Here is a 26,238-nt window from a genome sequence, read left to right as displayed (position 1 = left end):
CAAATTCGTCATTCTAAGCCTGAGGTAAATCTTAATTTTGGGATATAAACGACAAATTTATCGGAACTCAAAACAGTAGTGGGACACAGTTGGGTCAAAACATCGCTCGTTCGATTCGCTGAATAAGCTCACGACTTAAGAGTTTATTGCGTTTGATTTGAATGCATTTACGTATTGCCACACAATTTTGTACGTTTATTCATTGTTAATTTTGCTCCTAATTCTACATTTCATGAGACTTAATAATTAAGACTGTAATCAGAAAGTTGACAAATGATGTATACTTTCACACGAACACATAGGGACAAACTCCTCACAACCTAATAGCGTTTATTCAGACCGTTCTGTGCCGATACAGGCATCATGCCCCGTAACTGAAGTCTGTAGTATTTATTATCTTTATATATCCAACCTGGATTACCTTCGATGGCTCACATAACTTCCATGTGGCTAAATCAACACCAAGCCATAAAAGTCAAAGTCATTTCGCCCGAGGCTTGTGAATCACCCCATGGCGGGGCGGCAGCGTAAGAGGTAGCGGGGTTATATGTTTTCACCAGTGTCCAAAAGTTTCACTTTTATTTGATAGTTTCTATAAGCTAATAATGAAGTCCAATGAAAAAAATTAATTTGATTAAGCGCTAGGAGGAAGTCTGGGGAGAAATAACCACGAGATAAAATTAACTGGAATGATTTTTAATTGCGTGGTTCACAGTGAACTGAGATCCCAAAATATCCACTATATACACAATTAGCCTCATATTCATTATAAAAATCAATTCTCTTATACAGTCATTCTGGTTATCGGTTAAGGAACGTACTAATTTATGTTCCATTAATATTTGCAGAAACGTCTAAATAAATTGATTGCATGGAGATTAGACAGATTACACGGAAAATGTGAAAATCTTGTCATGATTATTATAACTGCGTCGTATAAAAAGATAACATTAAAAGTTTTATTTGTCTTTGTTGACATTCTAACATAGTGAAACTGTAGAGGGAAAATGGCCAATAAACTTTTGCCCCAGCACCTACACTTCACACGAACGCATCCTGTGATGTACGATAATTAAGTATATGTTCAAGATCTAAGTGGTCGAGATTTTTTTTTAATTAGACATCGTTTGTATAAAAACAAACATACAATTACTTTAGACAACTGTTCATTGTTATTTCAGAAGGTTTTTGTTTATAAGATAGTGAATAATCATTGTGAAATTGCAAAAACATAAAACTAGCCGTAAGTGAATAAATTTACGATACTTTACTATAGGCCGAAAAATCATTGCAAGGAGAATAGTTATGTATGAGAGTAAAATCATAATCTAAAATTGGGTGGCAACGGAATAAAACAGTATCGTAGTCACTGCTACATTCATCATCTAACCACTGAATCAAGCATGATTTGTCTAACGAAGTTAGTTCCGGCAGACAAAAACAACCAATATACTATAATATTATTTTCAACATTAAACTTTTCTCTTGAAACACTGTGGGGTAAAAATGTTCAAAATATTACCCAATTCATATATCTAGACCGAAAACTCATCAGCAGCACGTCCAGTTCCTTGAACACATATAGAAATGTGCAAAATATTACAGACAATTAAGACAGGACCCCTCCAAGTGACACAAAGTCATCAAGCTGTGAAATTCAAGCAGCGTCTGACGAACATCAGATCAGCGGAAAAAAAAAAATCCGGATTTTCTGACCTCTGTAGTTGTTTGTGCGCTTAGATACTCATCAGCCTATTGTCTCATCGTTATCGATCATTTGTCGTTTATCTACTTCTATATCTTTTTCGTGTATCGCCTCTCCGTTCCGTGGGAACTTCATAATTGCTCATATGTTGAGTCTATCTGCAGGACTAGGCCTACTTGACAGAACAATTCTTAGTTCAGCCTTGATTCCAGGAAAAGATATATATATATATATATATATATATATATATATATATATGTGTGTGTGTGTGTGTGTTGTGTGTGTGTGTGTGTGTGTGTGTGTGTGTGTGTGTGTGTGTGTGTATTGTGGTGAAATTATTATCTCCGAAAACTCAAAATTGTCCACAGCTCATAATTTTCTTTGATAAGGCAACAAAGGTTGGGATTTTAAGCACGAATTAAATCACAAACTAAGAAATCAATTTGTGTTTCCTGGCGTTCTTATGTAACTCCCCCGTAATTTGGCCAAGCATGCAAATTGACTTATGTAAGATACTTAGCTAGTTCGATGTCTTCATGAAGATGTAGCATCACAGGAAGTGATTACATAATAGCTAGATAACTAGTACGGAATGGCAATTAATGCTCGCCATTATCGGGACCCAGACGTCAAGGCGGGAGTCAAGAAGTGGGAAAATCTGGTCCCATTTGCAAAATACGAGTGAAAAATATTTACAATGAAAAAATAATAATTAGTGATTATTAACCTGCAGTTCACAATGAATCTATAGTAAAATTAACGATAAAGAAATTAACACTTTTCCTTTAATTGAAATGTAAATCAACAGTGTCATTTTATGACATATATATTCGATGCCATATGTTAACAAAGGAGAGAGAACCTTGATGTAATCAATAACATTAGTGTTCCAATTTATTCAAGGTAGAAGAATGAAGAGTATGCATTTAGCCTTAATTATTGCTAAACATGTTGCTCTTAAGAATAATGACTTGGATAACATTATACTAAAGGTGAAATCACTAGTTCCTTTATATGTGTGGTCCTTATGAAGTTTGTTTACCTTTGGGGTTCTGTTTGTACTTGTTTAGTATTGTTCTTAATTTATAGTTGGAATCTGTAACTAACTGTATTTTGTTTGTTGCAGTGCAGTAATACTGCAGTGGAGTTGTTTGTACAATAAAACCATAGTTCAGTCTCTATCTGGTTTACATCAATACTCCTCAGAGTTTTAATTTATTTTAGGTAGAAGACATAGACCTACGTCTATATCTTGACACATCCACGATACTACAGGAGTGAAGAGTTGGTTAAGAGTTACTTAAGCCATTTTACTATTTACTACGAAGAATAAGTTTAAGCTTATCGGTCCATCACGGGCCATGGAGTTCACGACGGCAGTGTCAAGCAACGAGTGGATTATGTTACGACGATGATAGCCCCTCCAAGGCCAAATAATCTCACTCGAGTTCGTGGAAATTCAGAGTTTTTCAGACCATTTTTGCGAGGGGCCATTACAAGACAAGATGGCAACTGCTCTTGTCTGTCAGTGTTATTTATCGTTTCATTTGTTTGTTTATGTATTCTAATCTTTAATTGAACCTGAAGGTATTTTGCTCATTTCAGAGTGGCGACAGATTTAGCTTTCATGATAAACTTTGCAGGTAATCTTAGGAAGAAGGCAAAATTTAACATGTAAATTTCTGCGCAAAGAAAAAAATATTCAGGATGTGTATGACACCAAAAAGAAGAAAAATAAGCAATGACCTGAGTAATAAAAAGAAAAATAAGTGACATAACAAGAAAAATAAGCAATGGCACAAGGAAAAGCGAGAGAAATAAGCAATATCACAATAATGAATAAGAGGAATAGAAAATAGTACGAGAAAACTTAGTAGTTAGAACAATGAGAACTAGCTCGAGAAAAATAAGAGAATTGAGGAATGTTACGAAAGAAAATAAGAAAAATAAGCAATAGCACTAGAAGTTAAAGAATGAGTGATTAACATCACGATGAAAAAGAAAAAAATAAGCAATAGTGCTAGGAAAACAATAAAAATAATTAATATCACGAGTAAAGTCAGGAATAGCACCAGAAAATTAGCAAAAGTATGATGACAAAGTAGATAAGCAGTTTGCGCAATAGAAAGAGTAAAAATGAAAAAAAATAAGGAATACCACGAGAAACATAATAAAGAATAAGTATTATCGACAGAAGAAAATAAGAAAAATGAGTAATAACACGATAAAAATACGAAAAACAAGTGGTAGCGAGAGGTAAATTAAGAAAAAGAATCGATAAATCACGAAATTGAGCCATGCCACGAAAAAAAAAAAAATAAAATAAGCAACAAAACGCCACAGAACGACAGGAAATTAATAAAAACAAGCGTTAGGAACAGGAAGGCTAACAAAATGATGATAAACGAGGATTGGAAACACGAAAGATAACAATTAAGCGTAACCACGAGATAAAAATAAGCGATAGCACGATCAAAAACAAGCTAATGGAACAAAAAAGAATAAACAAGTAAGTCACAGAACGAGAAGAAAACGAGACAAACGAGCGATGGGAACGACTTTAAAAACGACAACTGTTAACGACGTCGTACGACAGCCCCCAGAAACCTCGAGTCGTTACTGAGGAGGCTTCAACACTGTCCAGTATTTATGGTGGTGTTTGTGTCATTACTCTCACGAGACTGCGAAGCCGCACTTTGGGGAGAAAAAAGTTAAAATTCGCCGCCTCTGCCGCGATCGCCGTTCGGGATGCGACGGGAAACGACCGGATATAAGTGCGGAATATAAGTGTACTTAGAAAATACCCGTGAAATAGTGGAAATATCCCGAACGACGCTCGAACATAGGAGTCCGGTTTTGGCCGTCGCTTTTCACACGATTCTCAAGAGTTGATTTCAATCCCTATTTTTCTCTGGACATTATTTTCGGCTGTGTGGCCCCTTTTACCCTCTCCCCCCTTAACCCTTATGGCCTCGTTGATTCGTCGGGTGGATTGAGTGGCGCCAAACGGATGAATTATGAGACGTTGGATGAGCAGCAGCAGTTTCAGCAGCGGGAAGAGAATAGAGATAGGTTTAGGGTGCAGGCCTAAGCCGAAGGAGGTTACGTACGACTTGTTGGGACCTCAAATTTCGCCACTTGTATTTTGGCCCACCCCCCTCGCCCACCTTTAACCCCCTAAAAGCGTCCGTTTGCCATTATTTAGGCCCAGCTTCTGACGGGATCGGATTTAGGCTGACTGACGGGGTCATAGGCTACTACCTACCAGGCACTACCTACCCTAAGGACTGCTGCCTTTTGGGACCTTAAATTTCGGCGCACCATATTTGGCCCGCTCTTGCTCCCCATCACTTCTTTGACGCCCTAATAGCTACTAGTCTGTCATTATTTAGGCCTGGCATTGCACAGGACTAGATTTGGCTGACCCTACCCTAAGGGGGCGTTTTCTGGTTAGTGGGACCGACCGTAGCCTACGCCTATGAAAATTTGACATTTGGTCCACAGCCCTGGCTTTTGAAAAGGAGCATCCATTTGCCATTATTTAGACTTCTTTGGACCGGACTAGGTTAGACCAACCCTAAGCTAGGTGGCTGTTTTGGCAACCAGGGACGAGCCTATGAAAACTTGACCCACGGTCCATAGCCTAGCCCCGTAGAAAGTCGACCGAAGGAAGGTCCGTGCTGGTTAATATGGAGCGGGGAGGATTGGACGATTTGGCCCCGTAGGGTGTTTAATATTTTTTTTGTGCCTCGGCTGCTGTCGGAATAACCCCCAGAAAATACTATGCGAAGATGGAAGTGGACATTGCGCAGGTGTTAGCGGCCGTCGACACCCTCTACGACATCCAGACGACGGACCGCCAGAAGCACGACCAAGCCTCCCAGTGGCTGCATCAGTTGCAGCGATCGGTGAGCGTTCTTCCTTCTTCTACGCTAGGCTACCTAAGTTGTGATAGATTTGAGATGGAAGGAAATTTTGGGGTAAAACTGAACACTGTTACTGCAGCCTAGTTCTCACCAGTGGACCCTAGCTAGCTGCGCCAACATTTAGCCTTTTACCTCACCTCCTTTCAGCCTTTTACCTTACCTCCTTTCTGCTATCTTGCTCTCCAACTACCTAATCCAGCACCCACTTTAAAGTGCTTTAAAGTTCTGAATGGCTGGAAGTGCCCCAGTTCTTGGCTTTATAGTTTAGTTTTCATGAACATTATCAGCATAATCTAGACAGCGAGAGACTTGCTTATTATTTTCACAAAAATATTAGGACAAATAAGTGATTAGGGTTTATGCAAAAATAAAAATTACTTTGAGTAATATTTTTCTGTTTCCTTTTAACAGGTACAAGCATGGAAAGTAGCCGACCAACTGTTGCACACCAAGCGAGATGTCAACTCTTGCTTCTTTGCAGCTCAGACGCTGCGAACCAAAATACAGGTACAGTATAACATAGAATCATTATATTTTATATTACTGATGTTGAAATTGTGTTAGTTGCAGTTACTGTATTTACCAAAAATATTCTACTGAATATGAAGGCAGTGATTTATATCTGCGCTTGTTGCCCCTATGTTATGGTTTCCTTTCCAGTTGTATTTTGGGGAACTTCCGCAAGAGGCACACGACTCACTACGGGCATCGATGCTGGAACATCTGAGTCACATCAACGAGCACACCTACCAAGGGATTGCTACGCAGCTGTGTGTAGCCCTGGCTGACTTGGCATTGCATATGGCCTCATGGGAAGATCCTATCTGTGAGTGCTTTATATGATACTGCATTCTAACCTTGTCATATTTTTGACGTGTTTAACTTAGCATTTTGTTTATTCTTTTTTTTTTTCCACCTTCTTGTAGATTAATATTGGGCTTGAAAATTGATGAGATATTGGTATGCCTTTTTAAAATTAAATTTTACTAAATAATTGCATAGAACGTTTTACCCTTAGAGTAAAGATAGTTAAGACCTAAGATTTGTTCACATATGAACAAATGACAAATTTTCTAAGACAATTTGTATTTTTCATAGTTACAAACCTGTCTAAATGTTTTACTGCCCACCTCTAGCCGCCCCTCTGTCATCTTATGACATCCTGGGTTGGGAAAGACTAAACGCGATAGCGTGGTTGCGCAGTGTTCGACCAGTTTTCGCCCAACATACGCACGAGTTGCCAGATATCTCAGCTTCTGTGCTTTTCAATTTCCAATTGTTTAACCGGATCCAGCTAGGTGCTAGAAAATTATCTTATTGTTAAGACCTCATTTTAGGTAGATTTTCTTTGCTTTAGTCATGCAAACATTTGTGCATAAAACTATTATTGGCAGTGGATCCTCTATTAGGTGAAATTCAAAAGGAATACTTAGAACCCCTCCATAAACACTTAGAAATGCCTATTATGATTCTTCAAACACTAAAAAGAGACCTTTAAAAATGGCTATACCTGAGTATTTCGATAGTTTTATCACAAAAGTTGCATTTAGGCATGAAAATATGAAAGTACATTAGTGAATGTTTCTCAGTGGAAAATACTGAATGGGCGATTTTTCCACGAATGTGTATGTTCCATAGAGAAATCCTGCGAATCCAGAACCGCGAGTAGGCGAGGGTCGACTGTACATAGTTTATATAAGCAGGAAAGTCCTGACATTGGTGTGCTGGTTTTAAAGTGGAAGGAAAAGAAAGCGAGAAAGATTATCATGTAGGAATCCTTTTTATATTGCAAAGAAACTTAGTACCATTGGCTTGGAGGTTAGCCTACTGGAGATAGCATTATATGTAAACATTGCCTCCAAAGGCTGTGAATACCCATAATGTAATTCTATAAGTTGTTCATACATCAGTGTAATTCTCCAATTGTTGATACCCAATGTAATTCAAAAGTTATTGATAACCTCTGTAGTTCAGAAGTTGTTGATAGACCCATTGTAATTCTAAAGTGTTATTAATAGCCCAATGTAATTCTAAAGTTGTTGATGCCCCAGTGTAATTCTAAAGTAATACCTCCAATTTAATTCTAAAGTTGTCATACCCCTATGTTATTTCATAGTTATTAGCCTTTCTTATTTTGTTATGGTAGTGAAGTTTGTGATATTTTATCCTATGCAGAAGGTATTTTAGTGAATTCAGTATAATGAGTTTTATACGTTTCTTATAGCATAGTTTCCTCTGGAATATTAGCAAAGTCCAGGTGATGGTTCATCAGCCAAGTGAAACTAACATTGTGTTAATTCCTTTGAGAAGTTTGCATTACAAAGTTTGGTTCATTAATAAAAGAAAATTTGCTGGTCTTAACTTGTTTCATATACAGCAACCCCTTCATTCTTGTTTTACCACTGTTAATATTCTGGTTCTTCCATCTTATTTTCTACCCATTCCTAACAATTATTTCATTGTGCAACTGTGAGGTTTTCCTCCTTTTACACCTTTGAAACCTTTTTACTCTCACTTTCACTTTCAAATGTTGAATGACCTCATTCATATACAGTAATAAACACTACATTTTTTTCTTCATGACCAACAGTGGACCTTATTCATCAGTTTGGACCAAGTTCGAGCACTCCCAACCTAGTTCCGCTGCTAGAAGTCCTCATCGCCCTGCCTGAAGAGTTGCATTCCAGACAACTCCGGTTGGGACTCAACCGAAGAAAGCAACTGGACGAGTATTTTAAAAGAAAAGTTCCTAGTATAATAGAGTTACTGGTAAGTTGACCTTTTTTGTTTCGGAATTAGAGCCTTGTATGAAATGTGATTCTCTCTCATAGAGCTTTGTATGCAATGTTTCTCTCTGTCGTAAACCTTTGTTGGCTGATGTGCTACAGGACAAAACTGGCAGCAACTTTTTTCATAATTATGTGTATTTGTCATAGTTTTAGTATATAACAGCACTGTTTCTCTCTCTCTCTCTCTCTCTCTCTCTCTCTCTCTCTCTCTCTCTCTCTCTCTCTCTCTCTCTCTCTCTCTCACAAAGTGATTTATGGAACCTCTCATAAATTCTAATGAGGGGCTAATGAATAAATTAAGGGGTTTGGTTAAAAACCACAAGAAAATAGTCAGAGGTGTCATTACATTATATACATTTGTCCAACTTCATTTTTCTCATAAGGAAGGAAGTTAAGGCAGCATGATTTTGATGGTATACTATGTTGAAAGTACAGTTTAAAGTACAGTAATCATCTGTTTGTGTTCTAAAAGGATTCTTAGTTTTTTTTTTTTTAGTACACAATGGTAAAGTTATATAGAAGATTTCGTAAATTTAGCTTTGCAGTATTACTCTTATTTTTATAGCTGTTTATTCAGACTTTTTCCTTTTTTTAGTAGAATTTGTTGTATTGTGGCATGATGGAAGATGCTGTAACACACACTAATTAGGTTTTTGTTGAGCAGTGGTGTCAGTCGAAATTACAATGTTTGAGGTGCGGCTGGTCATCTTGAAATTTTGGGGGATTTGAAGGTGTATGTGGGTTTTGACTGCTACTAGCTATGCCTTCATTCCTCTATGTATAGAGTTTAAAGTGCTGTTAAAAGCATTGACAGTATAGTCAGTGAAATTTAATAAGACTTCTCAATCGGAGAAATGGGGCTTGGTTTTATTCTTTTCACGCAGCGCAGGCATTTGTTGGATTCTTATTCAACTGTGATAGTAAGCCATAGTCCATTGCTCTAGAGAAGCAGTCCTTGGTGGCTTACAGCTAATTCTGGTATATTACAGTTATAAATTATTGTGGATTTGTTAAATTTAGTTCGTTTTTATTTTTTCCCTTTCATACCAACTGGAAGCTAAATGTAGTATTTAAGGAAATCCAGTATTTAAGAGGTAGAGGAAATTGTTTATGCGATGTACGACATAACTTTGTCGCATATATGTAATGGGCATAGGGAAATATTGTAAGGTGCATTACGCTCATTTTTATTGAAGTCGGTTCTCTTAAAGTTGGCACAGAAAAGAATGAAACCATTTGCTAGGCCACGTTATGCTCCCTTAATTATAAGATTGAGATAAAGGCCTGTTTGCAAAAAGAACGTAGTCCCACTTCGTAACAAATTCATGTACCTGTATGCAAGACCTTATTGACAATACATAAGCAGTCTGTACATACACACTTTATTATGCATTTCTATAGCATGCTCTCTTTCATTCAGGACATTGTGCTAAAACTTGATAGTCTGTCACTTATTCAACTGTCAAGTTAATACAGTCTGTTACTTATTCAATTGTCAAGTTATTTGTAAAAAGAGAAAGTCCTCTATAGGTTCTGGGCAGTATTTAACCATGTGTAGTTGGTATTTTGTAGGTTTTAGTTCTAGGCTTTTGATTTTTTTGGTCATTTTGTAGTGTTAGTGTCGGCAGAATTTTGGTAGTAAATTGGGCATCATTTTAATATAGTACTATTCTTAGAAATTGTTTATTTCGGGTTTAGACTGTGATCTTTCTTTAGTTAAAGCAGATTTTGAAAATTAAGGCATGCAGTACAAATGGTAAGTATATAACACAAGAAAGGTAGCAGAGTTTATTAAGTAATGTTTGTAATAAGCTGCAAAACTAGTTCGTTGTAATCCTATGACCTCTGTAGTGTTTTTATTTTATTTTTATTTTTTATTTTTTATTTTTATTTTATTAAGTTGTTACTGTACTGCACAAAGTCAGACATCTTACTGCACATTAGTAGATATTGTAAGGTAACTTTTCATAAATCCAAAAGCTTTCAAATCAAAAGAATCTTCTCCCCTGACACTTATTTGAAATTAAGTTTTACTTTCATTTTGATTTAGTTTTCCCACCTTTTTAGGTCACTCAAGTTTAGTGCCGGAAGGCAAGTGATTCACACTATCGCCACCTTTGATCGTGCCCGCTGTCCAGGTGCCTCACGCCTACTCAGCCTTTGACAGCAGGATCACCACAAAATCTTTTCTTCATGACGTTTACCACTGCAGCCTCATCTTAAAATTCCCTCTGTAATCTGCCAAATTCCTCATGCAATGCCATACCATGGGAGAGGCTGCCGTGATCCTGTAAACCTTCAGCGTCACGTCAAATCTTTGCCTCATCTGTTACCTGTCTCCAAACATCTCCAGTAACCCACGTCACTGTTTGCTCTTAGCAGCCTCATAGCGCACACACTCATTTCTGGATCATCACCTCCTTACCACATGGTTGCGCGTCGGAAATGAACAGAGAAGTTCCATCTATTTGAACTGCATCCACACCATCCCACCATTATTTTGTAAGCATACACACATCCGTGTGACCGTCGCATCCTAACATGTTTTTCTGTAAGTTTTAAATTTATGTTCTCCTGGATGTCACACGCACAGACAGCACTTGATTGAAAGTCCATCTTCTTGCTGCTGGTATAGACCATTCGGTAAGGGGGAGTTACATTGTAGTGCTGTAATTAAGGTCTTTTATCGCTGACCCTGAGGTCAGAACGTTTAAACAGTGATTGGGAATGGCTTTGGTGTGTAACAGGCTGCTGTAGGCTTGCTTGAGGTGAGGTTTGTTCAAGTGACTGATGTCACAAGGAGTTCGGTGAAATAGTGGGATTTAATCTGTATGCCCTCTTTTGTTTCAGCATATTGCAGTCAACACTGAAGGAGCAACCAAAGAGAGCACACATTTGAAGGCCCTGAGATGTTTAGCATCATGGTTTAACATCCATACTGAAGAATGGATTCTCCTCACCAACACCTGTCTAGTAACAGACATTCTCAATGTTGTCAGAAATCCCCAGGTGTCTGCACGGTAAGGAACTTGGTGTTTTGATGCTTCATTGAGATATAAAAGGGTCATGTTTATATTATTCGAAACATTGATCCCGTTCACATGGAACAGGCCCAAAGTGGCCATTGACTTGAAATTTAAGCTTCCAAAGACTTTACTGTTAAGTTCATTTGAAAGAAATTACAGAATATGGTAGGAAATACAGAAAGATCAGTTGTTGAACTAAGATAAAAGATTAATAAATGGAATTTTATTTACTAAAAGGAGGAGAATTGTTATAGGGTAGTAATGTATTTATTGCATCTTTGCCTGAACATTTGAAGTTCAATTTGCACAACATCCTAAGGGAGACCATTCCGCAGTCCAACGGTGTGGGAAATAAGACATTATTATTATATATTTGGCATACTGGAGAACCTTTGTACCACTGTATCTCAGATAGCATAACATTTAAATGGTGCTGCTACTTTACAGAGGGAATTTGAATTTTAAAGCTTTCCATTAAGCCAGTATTTGACCAGTCTTTCAAGTGGTTATAGAGTGTATTTTACCAATTCAAAAGGTTATTGGTGTAAAAGTTACTCATAACTCTTGTTTTTATTTAATTCTTTTCTTTTTTACCAGGTTACACGAAATAGCCACAGACTGCATATGTTCTGCTATGATCATGTTGGAGGCTGAAAGGATTCAACCTCTCGCGGAAATGCTGTTTGCTGGGGTGCTGCAGTTGGGTGAACCATACCACATGGCTGTTGCTCTTGAGGATCTGAACGCCATCACTAATTATGCAAGGTAGGATCAAAATTTGTAAGCCTTAGTCCTCATAATGATGTCACTGGAATATTGTTGTAAAAATGTTATAGCATTCAGAAGTTTGGTAAACATTCAGCAATATGCAAATATTTGCACCGAGCTTTAGAATTAGAGGTGGAAAATATTAAATTCTTTTGATCATCTGTGGTGGTGATAGGATTGTCTTATGAAGTGGTCCATTTTCTAAATCTACACTTCTCGAATGCTGAGTTTTCACGCAAGATGATCATGATTATGCTCTGATAAGGTGGTTTCATATTGAACATTTGTGTGTAGCTGGCATGTAAGTGACAATCATTGATTTTATTTCCGTTTCTGCCCCTAGAATATTCTCCGAGCTTGGGGAAACTTTGGTGGAAGTTATGGTGAATCAGCCTGACCAAGGATTAGGATCCTTCCAGGTGTTACACCTTCTCCTGACCTGTATAGGACACCATGATTGGGAGGTAATATATTATTAACCTTTGTCATTTTATTTTTAAGTAATTGTAAGTTGTCATTAAATAATTGTCACAGCTAGTAGGGGTAGGCCAAAAGGAACAGATGGAAAAGTAAAAGAAAAAAATAAAACTGGTCCTTAGGCTCCTCCCGATGCTCTGTCAATTACAGAAAAAGAAATTGGGATACAGTATTAGAAGTTGCATCCAACAGATTTTATCACATTTCTAGATTTAAAGACATTACTTATTACTTTTAAGTACATTATTACTTAACCCTTTAACGCCGATTAGACGTATTAAACGTCTATATAAATTGTCTGTCGGGTGCCGATTGGACGTATGGTACGTCAATATAAAAAAGTTTTTTTTTAAATTCGTGGAAAAAGTTATAGGCCTACTAGGCAAAAACTTTTGAATCACGCGCCTTGGGGGATGCTGGGAGTCAGAAATTATTTTGTCACTTTGACATAATTTTTGCACCATTTTATATTAGCCGTTACATGGAGTATTATATATGAAAATGTGCGCAATTTCATGTAGAATACAACAAAAAACAACTCCTTGTTGTAGCTTTTATCAGTTTTGAAACATTATCATATAAATAACGATAAGTGCCAAAATATCAACTTTCGGTCAACTTTGACTTGACCGAAATGGTAAAAAAAAAACAATTGTAAGCTAAAACTATTACATTCTAGTAATATTCAATCATTTACCTTTATTTTGCAACAAATTGGAAGTCTCTAGCACAATATTTCTATTTATGGTGAATTTATGAAATAAACTTTTTCCTTACGTCCGCGCAGTAACTCTTCCGAAAAAATCACATTTTTCGTCCGATTGTCGTAATGTTTGCACCATTTTAAATTAGCCGTTACATAAAGTTTTATATATGAAAATGTGCGTAATTTCATGTAGGATACAACTAAAAACAACCTATAGTTGTAGCTTTTATCAGTTTTGAAATATTTTTATATTAATAACGATAAATAGAAGAAAATTTTCCTTCGGTGAACTTTAACTCGACCGAAATGGTCGAAAACTGCAATTGTAAGCTACAGCACTTAGTCTAGTAATATTCAATCAATTACCTTCATTTTGCAACAAACGGGAAGTCTCTAGCACTATTTCGATTTATGGTGAATTTTTGAAAACTGCTTTTTTTTACGTCCGCGCGTTACAAATTCATGCATCATTTTGTGATATTTTCTCTGCATTGCCTTGATCGTTTTACAATGTGTTATATACCACAATGATCGCAATTTAAGTGTACAATACAACGAAAAAAAATGAACTTGTTAGCTTTAACCGTTTTGCTCACAGCCCGATTTGTATACAATTATACATGAAATTTTTTTTCACGCTGTTATATATCCCAATATTTATATATGATGATGATTTTTTTTCCATTTCTGATGGTTGGATACTAAACTTCAGGCAATGGCAAAAAAATGAGCCAAAAATGAACTCTTAATCTTGAAAACTAAGCGTGCTGTGCTTTTTTGAAAAAAAACATTTTTTGCGCTTCGGCGCTCACTAGCAAACGCTGCCGGCATACGGGAGACGATTTTTTAAATACCGCTTCGGCGTTTAAGGGTTAAGTAGTCTTCAGAAGTTACGTTATATACTTAATGAACTACTTTTTCCCTCAGGGACCCTTTATAATGACATACAGTAGATGATTAATTCCAGTTCAAAGCATGGCTTTCTGGAGAGTTAGTTCTGAGGCAAAAGCCCCCTTTTTGATTTTTCAAAGTTTCTCATGTGATATTGTGAGAATTTGGTTTACATTGCATTCTAGGCAGTTGGTTTCTGTGGACAAGTTACCCATCCATTTGTCAGTCTTCTATAAAATCATACTGGTAGAGGAAATGTGTAGTGTTCATTGAGCAAACCATGTGTGTTATTTTAACAAAACTTAAGGTTATTAAGGGTTAAAATGAAAAGTGATTTTCCATCAGGAAGTGGCTTAGCCTACTGATTGACTTGCTATATAAGCCGTCATTATTTGTGAATCTCAGGTTAGTCCAAATATAAAAGATATGTATATCACTAAGAAAAACTTGTTCGACATTAATTGATGTAACTTTGTAATATTTGTTAGAAATCACACATTTTAATTGCAGGTGGTTTTAATATGCAAAGGAGGTTATGTTTTTGCTTTGTAATTTGTGTGCCTCTCTCACTGCAAGCAGGATTATGTAGAAATACAATAATGGTTTTTTTAAGTTATTTAAAATTCAACAGTTTACAAGGAATAATTTTATATTTTATTTTATTTTTATTTTATCTTGAATCCAAGTTTGAATCTGGATCTTTTATTTATACTATTGTAGTTTATAGTGAAAGACTTGATTATGCTTTTTATGTTTACCAATGTGTAATTAGGGGAAAGGTTGATTGCTACCATTAAAGGATAAAGAAGAATTTATTGCCCTTTCATTTGCAGGTCGCAGAAATAACGTTTAACTTCTGGTACAAGTTGTCGGAAGTTGTATATAGGAAAAACTGTGATACTGTGAATGAGCAGTTTAAGCCCTACGTTGAACGATTGATAGAGGCACTTTATAGGCATTGTCAAATTGAACCTGATCATGTAAGTCATGTCTTGAGCATTTATTTAGGTTTGCCTCTTTTATCAAACTAAATTTTCTGTGTATATATAATTAATTCAGCTGTATTATCAATCAGTTTTATTTTATTCCAGTGAAAGTACTATGACAGTAGTTTTTTTTTCCAAGTTGATTGTGAATTATAACTTATAACAAATATTTTAAAAGGCCAATACAGCCAGTCCCTGGTTATCGGCGATCCAGTTTTATGGCGCTTGTCCTGTGACAAAAATCCATGATTTTTGTTGCCAGTTTTCGCTTATTGGCGCCGATACATACTACTCATCAACAGAGGTGCTGATCTCCAGCTATCAGAGCTGATAAGTGCTGCAAACCGCTAATTTTCAGTTATCTGTAGTTTTCACTTATTGTCACGCCAATAACCAGGGAATGTCTGTAATTTGAAAATCTTAGCTTTCAAGGACTTTGTTGTTGTTTTTTTATAGACATAGTATTGTACTTCAATTCTTCTAATCAGTGTTAAAAGGACATAAACGATATAATATCAGTAATGTATAAGATTCTCGTATCTTATTTTAATACGGTACTGCTAATCAGTCTTTTAAAAGGACATGAATTATCCCCTCCTTTATTTTTCTTCTCTAGGAAAGCATTCTGGTGCAGCAGGATGATTTCTACGAATTTCGTGAGAGGGTCCAAGAGCTCATTAAAGACGTGGTCTTCATCTGTGGCTCGAAGCCCTGCTTCCAGCAGATGGCTCACATACTCCAATCACCTGATGTGACCAAGAATTGGAATCTGATGGAGGCTGCACTTTTCATCATGCAGAGCGTTGCAAAAAATCTCATACCGTAAGTGAATCTGACTCAGGAAGTTGGCATTTCCAAGTTCACTCCCCTTAGAGGGTTGGTGCCGTTAGCGCACCTCACTAGGTATATTGTAGGCATTACTTAAAAGTTCTTTACAGCATCCCTTCAGCTCCTAGCTACAACCCCTTTCATTCCCTGTACTTTACCTCCATTCATGTGGTACCAATACTTACCGGTTGTCATTGTATCTTACTAAATATGGTTTAAAACCCGTGTATCAAAGCCTACAGTCTTTTCAACATACATAAACAATCTATAGATTTTCAGTGACTCCGTAAACTTAAGTCTGTCCTGCTTTGCTTTTGTTAACAGTATTATGAATGGAGTATAGTTCATATTCAATATGATAGTTAAATGTTGCCATGTATACAAAATTAGATACAGTATAATGTAACAATTAGTAATAATATTAATCTGTTTTACCAACAGAGAAGAAAAAATATTAATCTGTTCTACCAACAGAGAAGAAAACGAGGTAGTTCCCCCTATCCTAGAGGCTGTGCTAAACCAGCCAGATGAAGTCCACCTTCAGGTTGCCTTCACATCTGTCCAGTTGTTAGCAGAGCTGAACGAGTGGGTTGCTTGCCATCCAAACCTACTGCCTCTGGTTTTACAGTTCCTTACGAAACGTCTTCACAATAAACATTTGGCAACTGTATCTGCAAAGGTAATGATTTTTGTCCTGGTTTTATGTAGTGATTTTATTTTATTTTTTATTTTATTTTTTTATTTTTTTATTTATTTTTTTATTTTTTTTTATTTTTTTTTTCCCAATTGAATTTTAATGACCAGTGGTTCCATCAAATTGTGAATAAATTGGAATATATGATCAAGTAGTAAATTGTAGCTTAAGGTCACATTTATGTAACAGATTTACAGTATAAGGTCTCATTTATGTACAGTATGTTCCATTTCTTGCCAATCTTACTTTACCTACTGTTAACAAAAATGATTTGCCTAGCCTTTGGGGTCTAGTAAGAATTTTTTCAGCTTTTCACGTTTAGTAGATGATTGTGAAACTTACACCTGTAGATATGTTAAAGTACTTATGGTAAATCCTCAAAGAAAAATGATCTCTTAAAACTGAATATTAAGCCACAAATATCACTTAATATTGAATTCCCTGGAGAAACACATTCAAATATATTTAAAAATAAAACTGCAAAGAGCTTCAAGAATCTGTATGATTCTCCTTATTGATCTATGTTAGTTAAATACACTGCGTTAAATACACAGCACCTTGGGAGCAACTTGACCGGTTGGTTAGATCAGCAGCTGTTTGCACGGAGTCTAAACCATTTGAGAAACAAATCGACAGTTATGTAAGTTTCCAAATATAATTAAAAATTAAAGCATATAGAGAGATTTAGAGAATATGTACAATTCTCCTTTTTTATCTATGTTAATTAAATACACTGTACCTTAGGAATGCTCTACATCAGTTGACTAGGTTGATCACTGTCTGAACTGTTGGCAGCAGCTATTTTTGCAACTCACATTTAACCAGAAAGTTGATTCTACTACCAATTTGATTTCCCATCCAGGCACTAGACGCTGTTTGTCAGAGTTGTCGCGATCACATAGAGCAGCACTTTGAAGGGTTGATGCAGATCATCGGTTCCCTGGACTCGTTCAGCATAAGCAACGAGGCTGTTGTGGGCCTTCTGAAAGGTGTGGCGTCCATCTTGGGAAGACTACCCAGAGAGAGAATACAGGAGGATATGAAAAAGTTGTGTCTAGTTCAGATTAGGAATTTACAAAAAGTTATAGAGGTGAGTGTTCCTGTTTATTTATGTACTATTATTATATGTTGATGCAATAAGTTTTGAAAAAGTTTTCTATCTTGTAGGGGGTTAGTGACGTCATTGCACTTCAGGCATTACTACTTGCAGTTCTTTGCAGTGTCCTTCCGGCCACTAACTGCAACCCCTTTCATTCCTTTTACTGTACCTCCATTCATATTATCTTTCAGCTTACTCTCCAACCTCTCCTAACTATTGTTTCATAGTGCAACTGCAAGGTTTTCCTCCTGTTTCACCATCAATACCTTCACTGTTAATTTCTCTCTCACTGCTGAATGATGACCTCGTAGGTAGGTCAGGTCTCAACACTTTGCCTAGATTTTATATCCCAATTCCAGTTAAGTTTTTTATTTTATTTACTATTTCATGTCTAGTGAACACAAGTTCTAAATTGCAGGAAAATGCTTCAATAGAGAAAAATACCAAATCGGATCCAGTAGTATGGTTAGATCGACTGGCAGCAATATTTAGAAATGTAAACCCAATTGTTCACAACGGAGAACAGCATCCCTGTCAGGAGGTAGTGATGGAGGTGAGTTTACACATTTTTTCAGTACTTATTAAACTGTGGCTTTGTGGTCATTGGTTGGTCAAGGTAGATGCCGTACATGATGCATTAAATTAAATTAGGGAAAATAGAAATCTTGAGGTAGCTCAGCTGTAAGAGGAGAAGGCTAGAGTACCTACCATGTGTCAGATATGAAAGTACTACCTGTACGAATGAATCCCACTACAGTGTCAAGATGGTGACGCTGTACCAGATGGTATTTCAGCATGGAATTTTACAAGAAAGGAGAGAGATGACAGACTTCATTTTGCATCTAACCTTACTAATTGAAAATGTGGCAAGTCATTGTTGATGATGGTAATGGAAAAGACATGATTATCATCTTGGTTTTAGATACTTTTTATGTGCACAGGACACAAGATATCCAAATAATATTTCCACATGTATTTGAATTGTATCATTACAAAACAAAATGGAAGTTAAGGGATTTCTAAGAGATAAAAGAACCTTTATTCTGATTATTTGTTAAATAATTTTTCTCAACATTTTTAGGCACAACCTGTACTTAGTATTGCTGGTTTACATTATTTTACATCCCAACAGGTTTGGCCGACGTTGTCACTAACTTTCCAGAGGTATAGCACAGATATACGGGTAATGGAACACACGTGTCGTTGTCTACGGTTCGTTGTTCGCTGTGTCCACCAGCATTCGATGCCGCTATTGTCTCCCCTTGTCGAACAGGTATTGATATACGTATATTTCTATCTTGTATAATAGCTGCATTATTTGTTATAAATTATTGAAAAAATAACTTTTGGGATTGTAATTTCACATTCATGCATCCTGAAGTTCTCGATTATTGCTTGACATGTCATTGGTGTTGCTGTTGGTAGTTTAACTCTTTGCTGAGAATCATGAATCAATATATCTTTTTTGTAGATGGTGACATTGTACAGCGCCCATGGACACAGTTGCTTCCTGTATTTAGGGAGCATTTTGGTGGATGAATATGCTGGTGAAGCCGGATGTGTACCAGGCCTTCTAGCGATGCTGGAAGCTTTTACTCAACCTACCTTTGTGCTGCTTACACAGCCCAGTGGTTTTCGTAATCATCCTGACACAGTGGATGACTGGTTCAGGCTGTGTGCTAGGTGAGGATTTAGAACATTTTTTGTGGATGTGACATTCCTAGCTCTTTATTCAAGAATTGTTGAATTTTGTTGGGATAAATGTACATAGAAGATAGAAATATGTTTTGAGAATTATATATTAACCTCCCCTAATGTCTCAAAATTTCTTTATTTTCTTAGTAAAATTGTCCATTTTTAAAATGACTAGAAAAAGCTTCTTGTTCAGTTTTTGTTTTTATTGTACGTACTTTGTTTGACTTCAGTTTTACCTAGTTCATTCAAGAGGTTCTATTTCTAGAGCATTCCTTTATAAAAGTGACAGTGAGATTTGCAACTATTTGATATATATCTAATGATTTTTTGGGGGTACACTTTTCAGGTTCCTTCAGCGAGCTCCTGTGCCCTTCCTCAAGTGCATTGCCTTGAACACCATTCTTGAATGTGGTTTGCAAGCTTGCATGCTTGATCATAAGGTGAGAATGCTGTGACTCTTATGGAATATTCTCCTTAAAATACTAATGGACGTCATGAAGCATAGGTTAATGAATTGTACGGGAAATAGTACATATTTGACGGTGAAAGTTTGTAATTTCAAATTAAGTTCAAATTGTCTTAATTTTTGGCAAAGTCGAATGTTCATTTTTTCAATTTTTTGAGGTTACTACATCGACAGTGATTTTATCATTGACTAATTGTTTCAGCCAAGTATTAAGCCTGTCTTTATCATACATCTTGAATGGTGAGAGACAGCTTTGATACTTTTCTTGAGTGAAGAGTCAATAATAAAATCTCAACCAATGCAGTTATTTCAAAATATGTATAAAAATGCACATACTATTCAGCACTGTCAAACAAGGGAGCAATATGTTTGTATAGTATTAGAGACGTTTATTTGACCATTTATTCCTCAGGATGCAAATGCTGCTGTTCTCAAGTTTTTCCAAGATCTGGTCGAAGCAGGACGGAAGCATGAGGACCAACCAGACTTCGAAACACGGCGTACTTTAGTCGTTAGCATTTTTGACACTCATGGAGAGAACCTTGTAGGCAACCTTGTTACCGCAGCTGTATTTATCCTTCCACAATATATGCACCATGATGTTGCCGAAACTTTTTATCAGGTAAGGTTTTATATTTTAGCAGTGGAGTTGCTTAAGGAAATGCTGTTAAAGGAAAGACTATTTACAGGAACATTTAGTATATTTGCAAATGTTATTTCATAGAAAAACTCACTACAAGTTCAATTCTTCTTTATAAGTTAACTCACTACAAGTTTCGATTCTTTATAAGTTAGACTTGAGCAAAGAACTCTCTCTCTCTCTCTCTCTCTCTCTCTCTCTCTCTCTCTCTCTCTCTCTCTCTCTCTCTCTCTCTCTCTCTCTCTCTCTCTCTCTCTCCAGCTTTATATGTGCCATGTATGAAAGGCTATGGTTTGTATATTTATGAAAAATACAAATGAAAAGATATGTCATTTTTTCATACTAATATATATTTAGTAATTAAATGCAAAATTCATTATGAAAAAGTGTAATTGAATAATAGGCCAACTGGATGCTGTTTAGTTGTCATGTAGTTACTTATTTGAGAGATGGAGAAACTGCAATGCAAACTGAATGGCATCCGGACTGCCATACTGTTCAGTGAAGTTTGAGAGCTGAGAAATGTGTAATGTTTATTGATAAGAAACTGCCATTTAGGTAGAAAGGAATTTATGTTGATGAATATGTTCTATCTTCTCTCAGATTATGCAGTTCGACCGTCCAAAGTTTTGTCACTGGTTGGAAGCCAAGCTAAAGGTGCTGCCAACTAAGAATTCTGGTGGTGTGGAGGCAGTGACGCAAGTGCAGCTAGTAGAATTCCACAAGGCTGTGACACAGGCGGAACGCACCAAGGAGATTTCAAGAGCCTTGGTCGACTTTTCTCGCTACTTCAGCTGACAAGATGGACAGTATAGCTAGAACACTTATCTTAGGATGGACATAATACATCGCTACTATGTGGCATGGATATATTGTAACATTTTTTTGACAAATGTTGGGACTTTTTTCCTATCGTTTATAAATTGTCTGTGCAGTTACAGTCCTGGGTGTACAGTGGAACTTGAGGTGGTGCATTGTTGTCATGTAGTGTCAAATAATTTTGTAACCTGTACATTATACAACAGTATCTGTTGCTAAAGTTTCTCATACATATATCACCTTCTTATTGATTTTATTTTTTTAATGTATAGTTCTCTTTGCATTCTTTAGACTTGTAGTCATGATAGTGGAAGTGTACTTGTTACTTTTACTGTTTGAAGTTTTTGTGTACTGTAATTTGCTCATCTGCTTTGTCACGTCATACTTGTCTTCATTTGTAAGAACTGTCATGAAACTTGTCCAGACACAGTTACTTTATTCATGGTGATATTTTTTACTAATTTTCTTCAGCTATTTGCAACCCTGACTTGAAGGAAGGTCTAGTCATTCCTGTACGTATTGTGTTTCTGCAGTTCCCCATCCAGATTATCTTTTGCATAAGTGTTTGTGTTTTTCCACTTTTGTAGTCAGCTGTGTCCCGAGGGACATTTAACTACATGGTACAATGCATAGCACCAAGAGATGCCAGTGAAGTATCTGTAAACACATAGTAAATGCCTCAAGTTCTTCTGGTCCCAGGAGGAAAGTCAGTCACCGAAGTTGAAAGCATAACTTGTCGAATGTTGCACTGCATTGACAAGGGGATATGAGAGGGGGAGAGGAAAGGGCTAGATAGTTGGCAGTTGCAGTGAACGAAGAAAAGTAAGGTGTGGGAATCTTTTCTTCCTAGATTTGGAAGTGACTTCCATCAGCAGCAGACTGCATTTTGTGTTTAGGCCCAACAGTATATTGTCACTGATAACAGATTTTCTTGCTGAAACTGTGCATTGCATGGCTTTTTGGCTTGATGTATCCCATTGATATTTCCTCTTTCAAGTTCTTACGAATACACACACGCCGAAAGAGGTTAAAAAAAAAAGTGCAATGATCAAATGTGTAATGATTTATCTCGTGTGTATTCATTTCAGAGGACTGTACTATGACGTTGCTTAAATACACTTTTATTCCCTGGAAATGATTTTATTAAAAGTGATAGTTTTTATACATATACAGGATATTGTTAGATGTCTCAAGATTTGTTGGAAATTTAGACTGGTGCATCGTGATGCAGAGGTATTTTTTTATATTTTGAAATTGGCAAAGTTATTTTGATATACTTTGTGGTGGGGATATAAGGAAGGTTGATAATTGCCATCCCTTAAAAAACAAAAACAGCAGCAGAATCCACTTAATTGGCCTTCATATTCCATTTGTGATAAGCATAAGACTGTGTGATAAAATCGTGTGCCTCGGATTCCAGGATTGTCGATACCAGTGTTGGAATGCGTACAAGCGAATTTACGTTCAGTGGTTGAGGTGCTTATGTGAAAATTGCAACTCCGAATGCTCAAAGGACGACAGAGGTGGGAGAAATCCGGTCACTGTTTTCACCTTCAAAGTAAAAGTGCTGACTGTGTTTTGACTCGCAAGTAGAAACTTGTTTGATAGACCATCAGATGTTTTGATATCATCAATGTTTGTGCAAAAAGGAATTGTTTTTATTTGGATAGAATGTTATGATTTTTAAGTTTTTGCTTTCCTGGTATTTTGTTGCTTCTGTCATGGGTACAAGACGTCAGTTTTAGCATGAAGCTCTTATAGTCAAGTAAAAGGAAAAATGGCTGCCTCATGTAACTTGGAGTTTATTGGTTTTTTTTCTCTTGTGCACTAGTAATGAATCTGGGTAGTATTGTTAATTAAAAACTGACAATGAAAATTATTATGCATAAGACGTTCTCGAAAACCTGTAGCAAAGGCTAGTCTCTTATAGTACCTTAATAACACAAAATTGTCAGATTCTAAAACCATGAAACATTGTTACTATACTATGTAATTTACATCCATATTTTCAAGTGGCACTGAACTTAAATGGTTGGTTAGTGTTTGAAAGCCACATGAAAAACTAGTAAATTTTTACGTATAATTGAATTTTTTAGGTCAAATTATAAATTACAGAAAAGCTTGTGCTTTTGATGAAAAGATAAGCTAGGATTTTGCTAAAAAGTAATGGGGGACATTTTGTTTTCTAGTTTTGGAGAAAATTATGTAAGGTCATTTTTATGTGATAAATTTTGATTCCAAAAGAGTTGAAGTTAAAAACTTAGTTTATATATTAATTTTTCTCAGAATAGAAGTGATGTTTCTGGTGATGTAAATGTATTTTTAAATTGAAAAGGAGCATGGCTGTGTTTACAGTATATAATGTGTTCGTTCTGGCTTCAAAAGACCATAATTTTTCATAGCAGTTTAGATTTATTCTTCAAAACTTGATTGCCTGAGCGATTTAGAAAGAATTTTAACTTAGTTGGTAAGGTTTGAAGCATGTCATCAGTTTTTCATAGAGCTATGATTGAATTGTATTGCAACAACAAAATCAACTGTGTAATAATGATGGTACATTATAGAGCCCCATTAAGTTGCATTGCTCAGTTTTTTTGTCAACATTTGCTGTGAAAATGTTATTCTCTATCAGAGGCAGAAAAAAGTGCATATAATAATTCCTAAAGGTAAATACATAAGTTCACAATCAATTACAGAACATGGTCCATTCACCCATGTTACAAGCAACAGAATGACAGCAGCTGAGATGATAACTAATAGTTTGAGAAACTTCAGAAATTGTATAGTTCTGTTATAATTGTTAATTGGCTGTTCCTTTCTGTACATTTACATAATTCTATATCTGAATGAAGTGCATTCTTATATAGGATCAGTTGTCTGGAACTGCATCTAGTTTCTTTTAAAGGCCCAAGGTCTGTATTTTTCTTTTTTTTTTACTCTTAATTTGTAGATTACCACATTTGTTAGTGTATTTCAAGTTTGTGAAACAAATCAGTGATGGAAATTTTGTTACAATTCTCAGCATTTTTCCTCCTCAGATTTTTACTAATTGTAATTTAAATAAAATTTTAACTTGGTGCTAAAAACAATTCCCATGTGAATCCTGTAATGATTTTACAATATATGAAATTCCAGTGTAATTTTATTTACTACGTTTAAAATTCCGCTTCAGCCATATTTGGCTTAATTTCTGATCTTAAAATATGAAGTAAATTCAAGATCAACGAGAATGCACATCAGTCAGGTACAACAAGCAGTTCCAACTTGAATGGTGAATACTTACTTGTACACAGGTCTTTTTAAAGTGATGGAAAATACCGACAGGTGGGTTGAGGTGTGAAAGGAGGGTGTAGAGGTTTCTCTGGTAATCTTTGGCGGCAGCTTCAAGGTGATCCATTGCTGTCTGTACCCTCCCTTGTTTATTATGACTGATATTGTTTTGTTACTTGAATGTAAATACAGTCATACATACTTTCTAAATATGATTTTTTTTATCCTTTTATGAATTACTCTAATTATCTGCCCCTCCCCCAGACTAGGAATTTGGTTTTGGAAATGCTGTTCTTATCAGATGCAAGGTGTACTCAAACATTTTTTTTTCTAAAATTTAACATGCATTAGTTATATCCTTTCATATAAGATTTGATTATTTCATCCAAATCAAGATATATGGTAATGAAATGATAGTAAGTAAAAAGAGAACACCAGTTATACTCGACTTTTTAAGGAATTTGCTGAGACTGGTCAACAGGTGCCTGTGACAAATAACTCTGTCGTCTGCTAAATAAATCAAAGTACTAACAATACAGGATATGTGATGGCAACCATTGGCACACCCATTCTGCACTGTAGGCTTACTAAAGTATGCAGCATCTTTTTCAATCCCTAGCTGTACCCACTTTTTCTAACATTTTGCTGTCCAATCACTCCAACTAACTTTTAAGTGTCCCAGTTCTTGGTTTTATCGGCAAATTTTCGTGAATGAAGCTTGAACTTTCTCAATATTTCCCGTCCCTGAATATGAAGCATCTGTGTGTAGCCACTGGCCAATGCCTTGCACTTAAAACGTGATTCATAACATTAAAATGTCTTGAACACTTGCTGGGAAGTCTTTGCACACGATCCAATTAAATGGCAGTGAAGATAATAAATTTAACGCACAACTGGAAAACGTTGAATGCTGATACTGGAAATATACGAATGCAATAGAATCATTACAAATAAAGCTTTAAAAATTATCGATAAACTATAAATAAAAGCACGTGATAACCATTTTCACCTCATAAACAGAGTAGCCTGGCCGCAACTGTTGTGGATTAAATACTTAGGAACAAGGAACTGTTAACAGATTTCCTTAACTTTATTCTTAATTATTAGGTGAAGTATACCTGTGGTAATTTATAAGTAAAACGACTCTGACTCATGGACCACGAAATTTAAATCTGTTCAACCTTCTCCGAATAGAATCGGTTTTATTTTTATAGTGGAAAACTTGGACTTTTCGATCCTTGACTTCTTGACAATAAGCAATACCACAGGTATAATAATATGCTGAAATTCGTAGCCGAGCGCTGTCTTCCTTTAATAAGACAGTCGAGGCACAAATGAGATGCAGTTGAAAAGAAAGTTAGAAGGTAAAGAAAAATATCTCGAATACCTGATGGTTGATTATAAAAAAAGATAAAAATCAGAGAGCTAATCCAGGATAATCGGAGACCACACG

The 26,238-nt window shown here is 36.1% G+C and overlaps 1 protein-coding gene across 2 annotated transcripts; it reads left to right on the top strand.

Moving 5' to 3' along the window:
• Nucleotides 1-4,328: 4,328 nt before the first annotated feature.
• Nucleotides 4,329-24,995, top strand: LOC135213486 (transportin-3-like). 2 transcript variants are annotated; one of them, XM_064247413.1, is made up of 17 exons: nt 4,329-5,613; nt 6,043-6,138; nt 6,292-6,457; nt 8,222-8,400; nt 11,271-11,440; nt 12,044-12,211; nt 12,558-12,678; nt 15,122-15,268; nt 15,891-16,096; nt 16,544-16,781; nt 17,659-17,886; nt 18,314-18,448; nt 19,028-19,168; nt 19,367-19,578; nt 19,937-20,030; nt 20,469-20,678; nt 21,300-24,995. In XM_064247413.1, the coding sequence occupies exons 1-17, from the start codon at nt 5,497-5,499 to the stop codon at nt 21,492-21,494; spliced, it is 2,823 nt and encodes a 940-aa protein (XP_064103483.1). In that variant the 5' UTR covers nt 4,329-5,496; the 3' UTR covers nt 21,495-24,995. The 2 variants fall into 2 exon arrangements, with proteins under 2 accessions (XP_064103483.1, XP_064103484.1); XM_064247414.1 differs by having other exon boundaries at nt 4,330-5,613; nt 16,577-16,781.
• The last annotated feature ends 1,243 nt before the right edge of the window (nt 24,996-26,238 follow it).

The sequence above is a fragment of the Macrobrachium nipponense genome, chromosome 19 (assembly GCF_015104395.2).
Source record: "Macrobrachium nipponense isolate FS-2020 chromosome 19, ASM1510439v2, whole genome shotgun sequence".
NCBI lineage: Eukaryota > Metazoa > Arthropoda > Malacostraca > Decapoda > Palaemonidae > Macrobrachium > Macrobrachium nipponense.
Note: the sequence above shows the minus strand (reverse complement) of the source record. Positions and strands in the feature narration are given on the sequence as shown.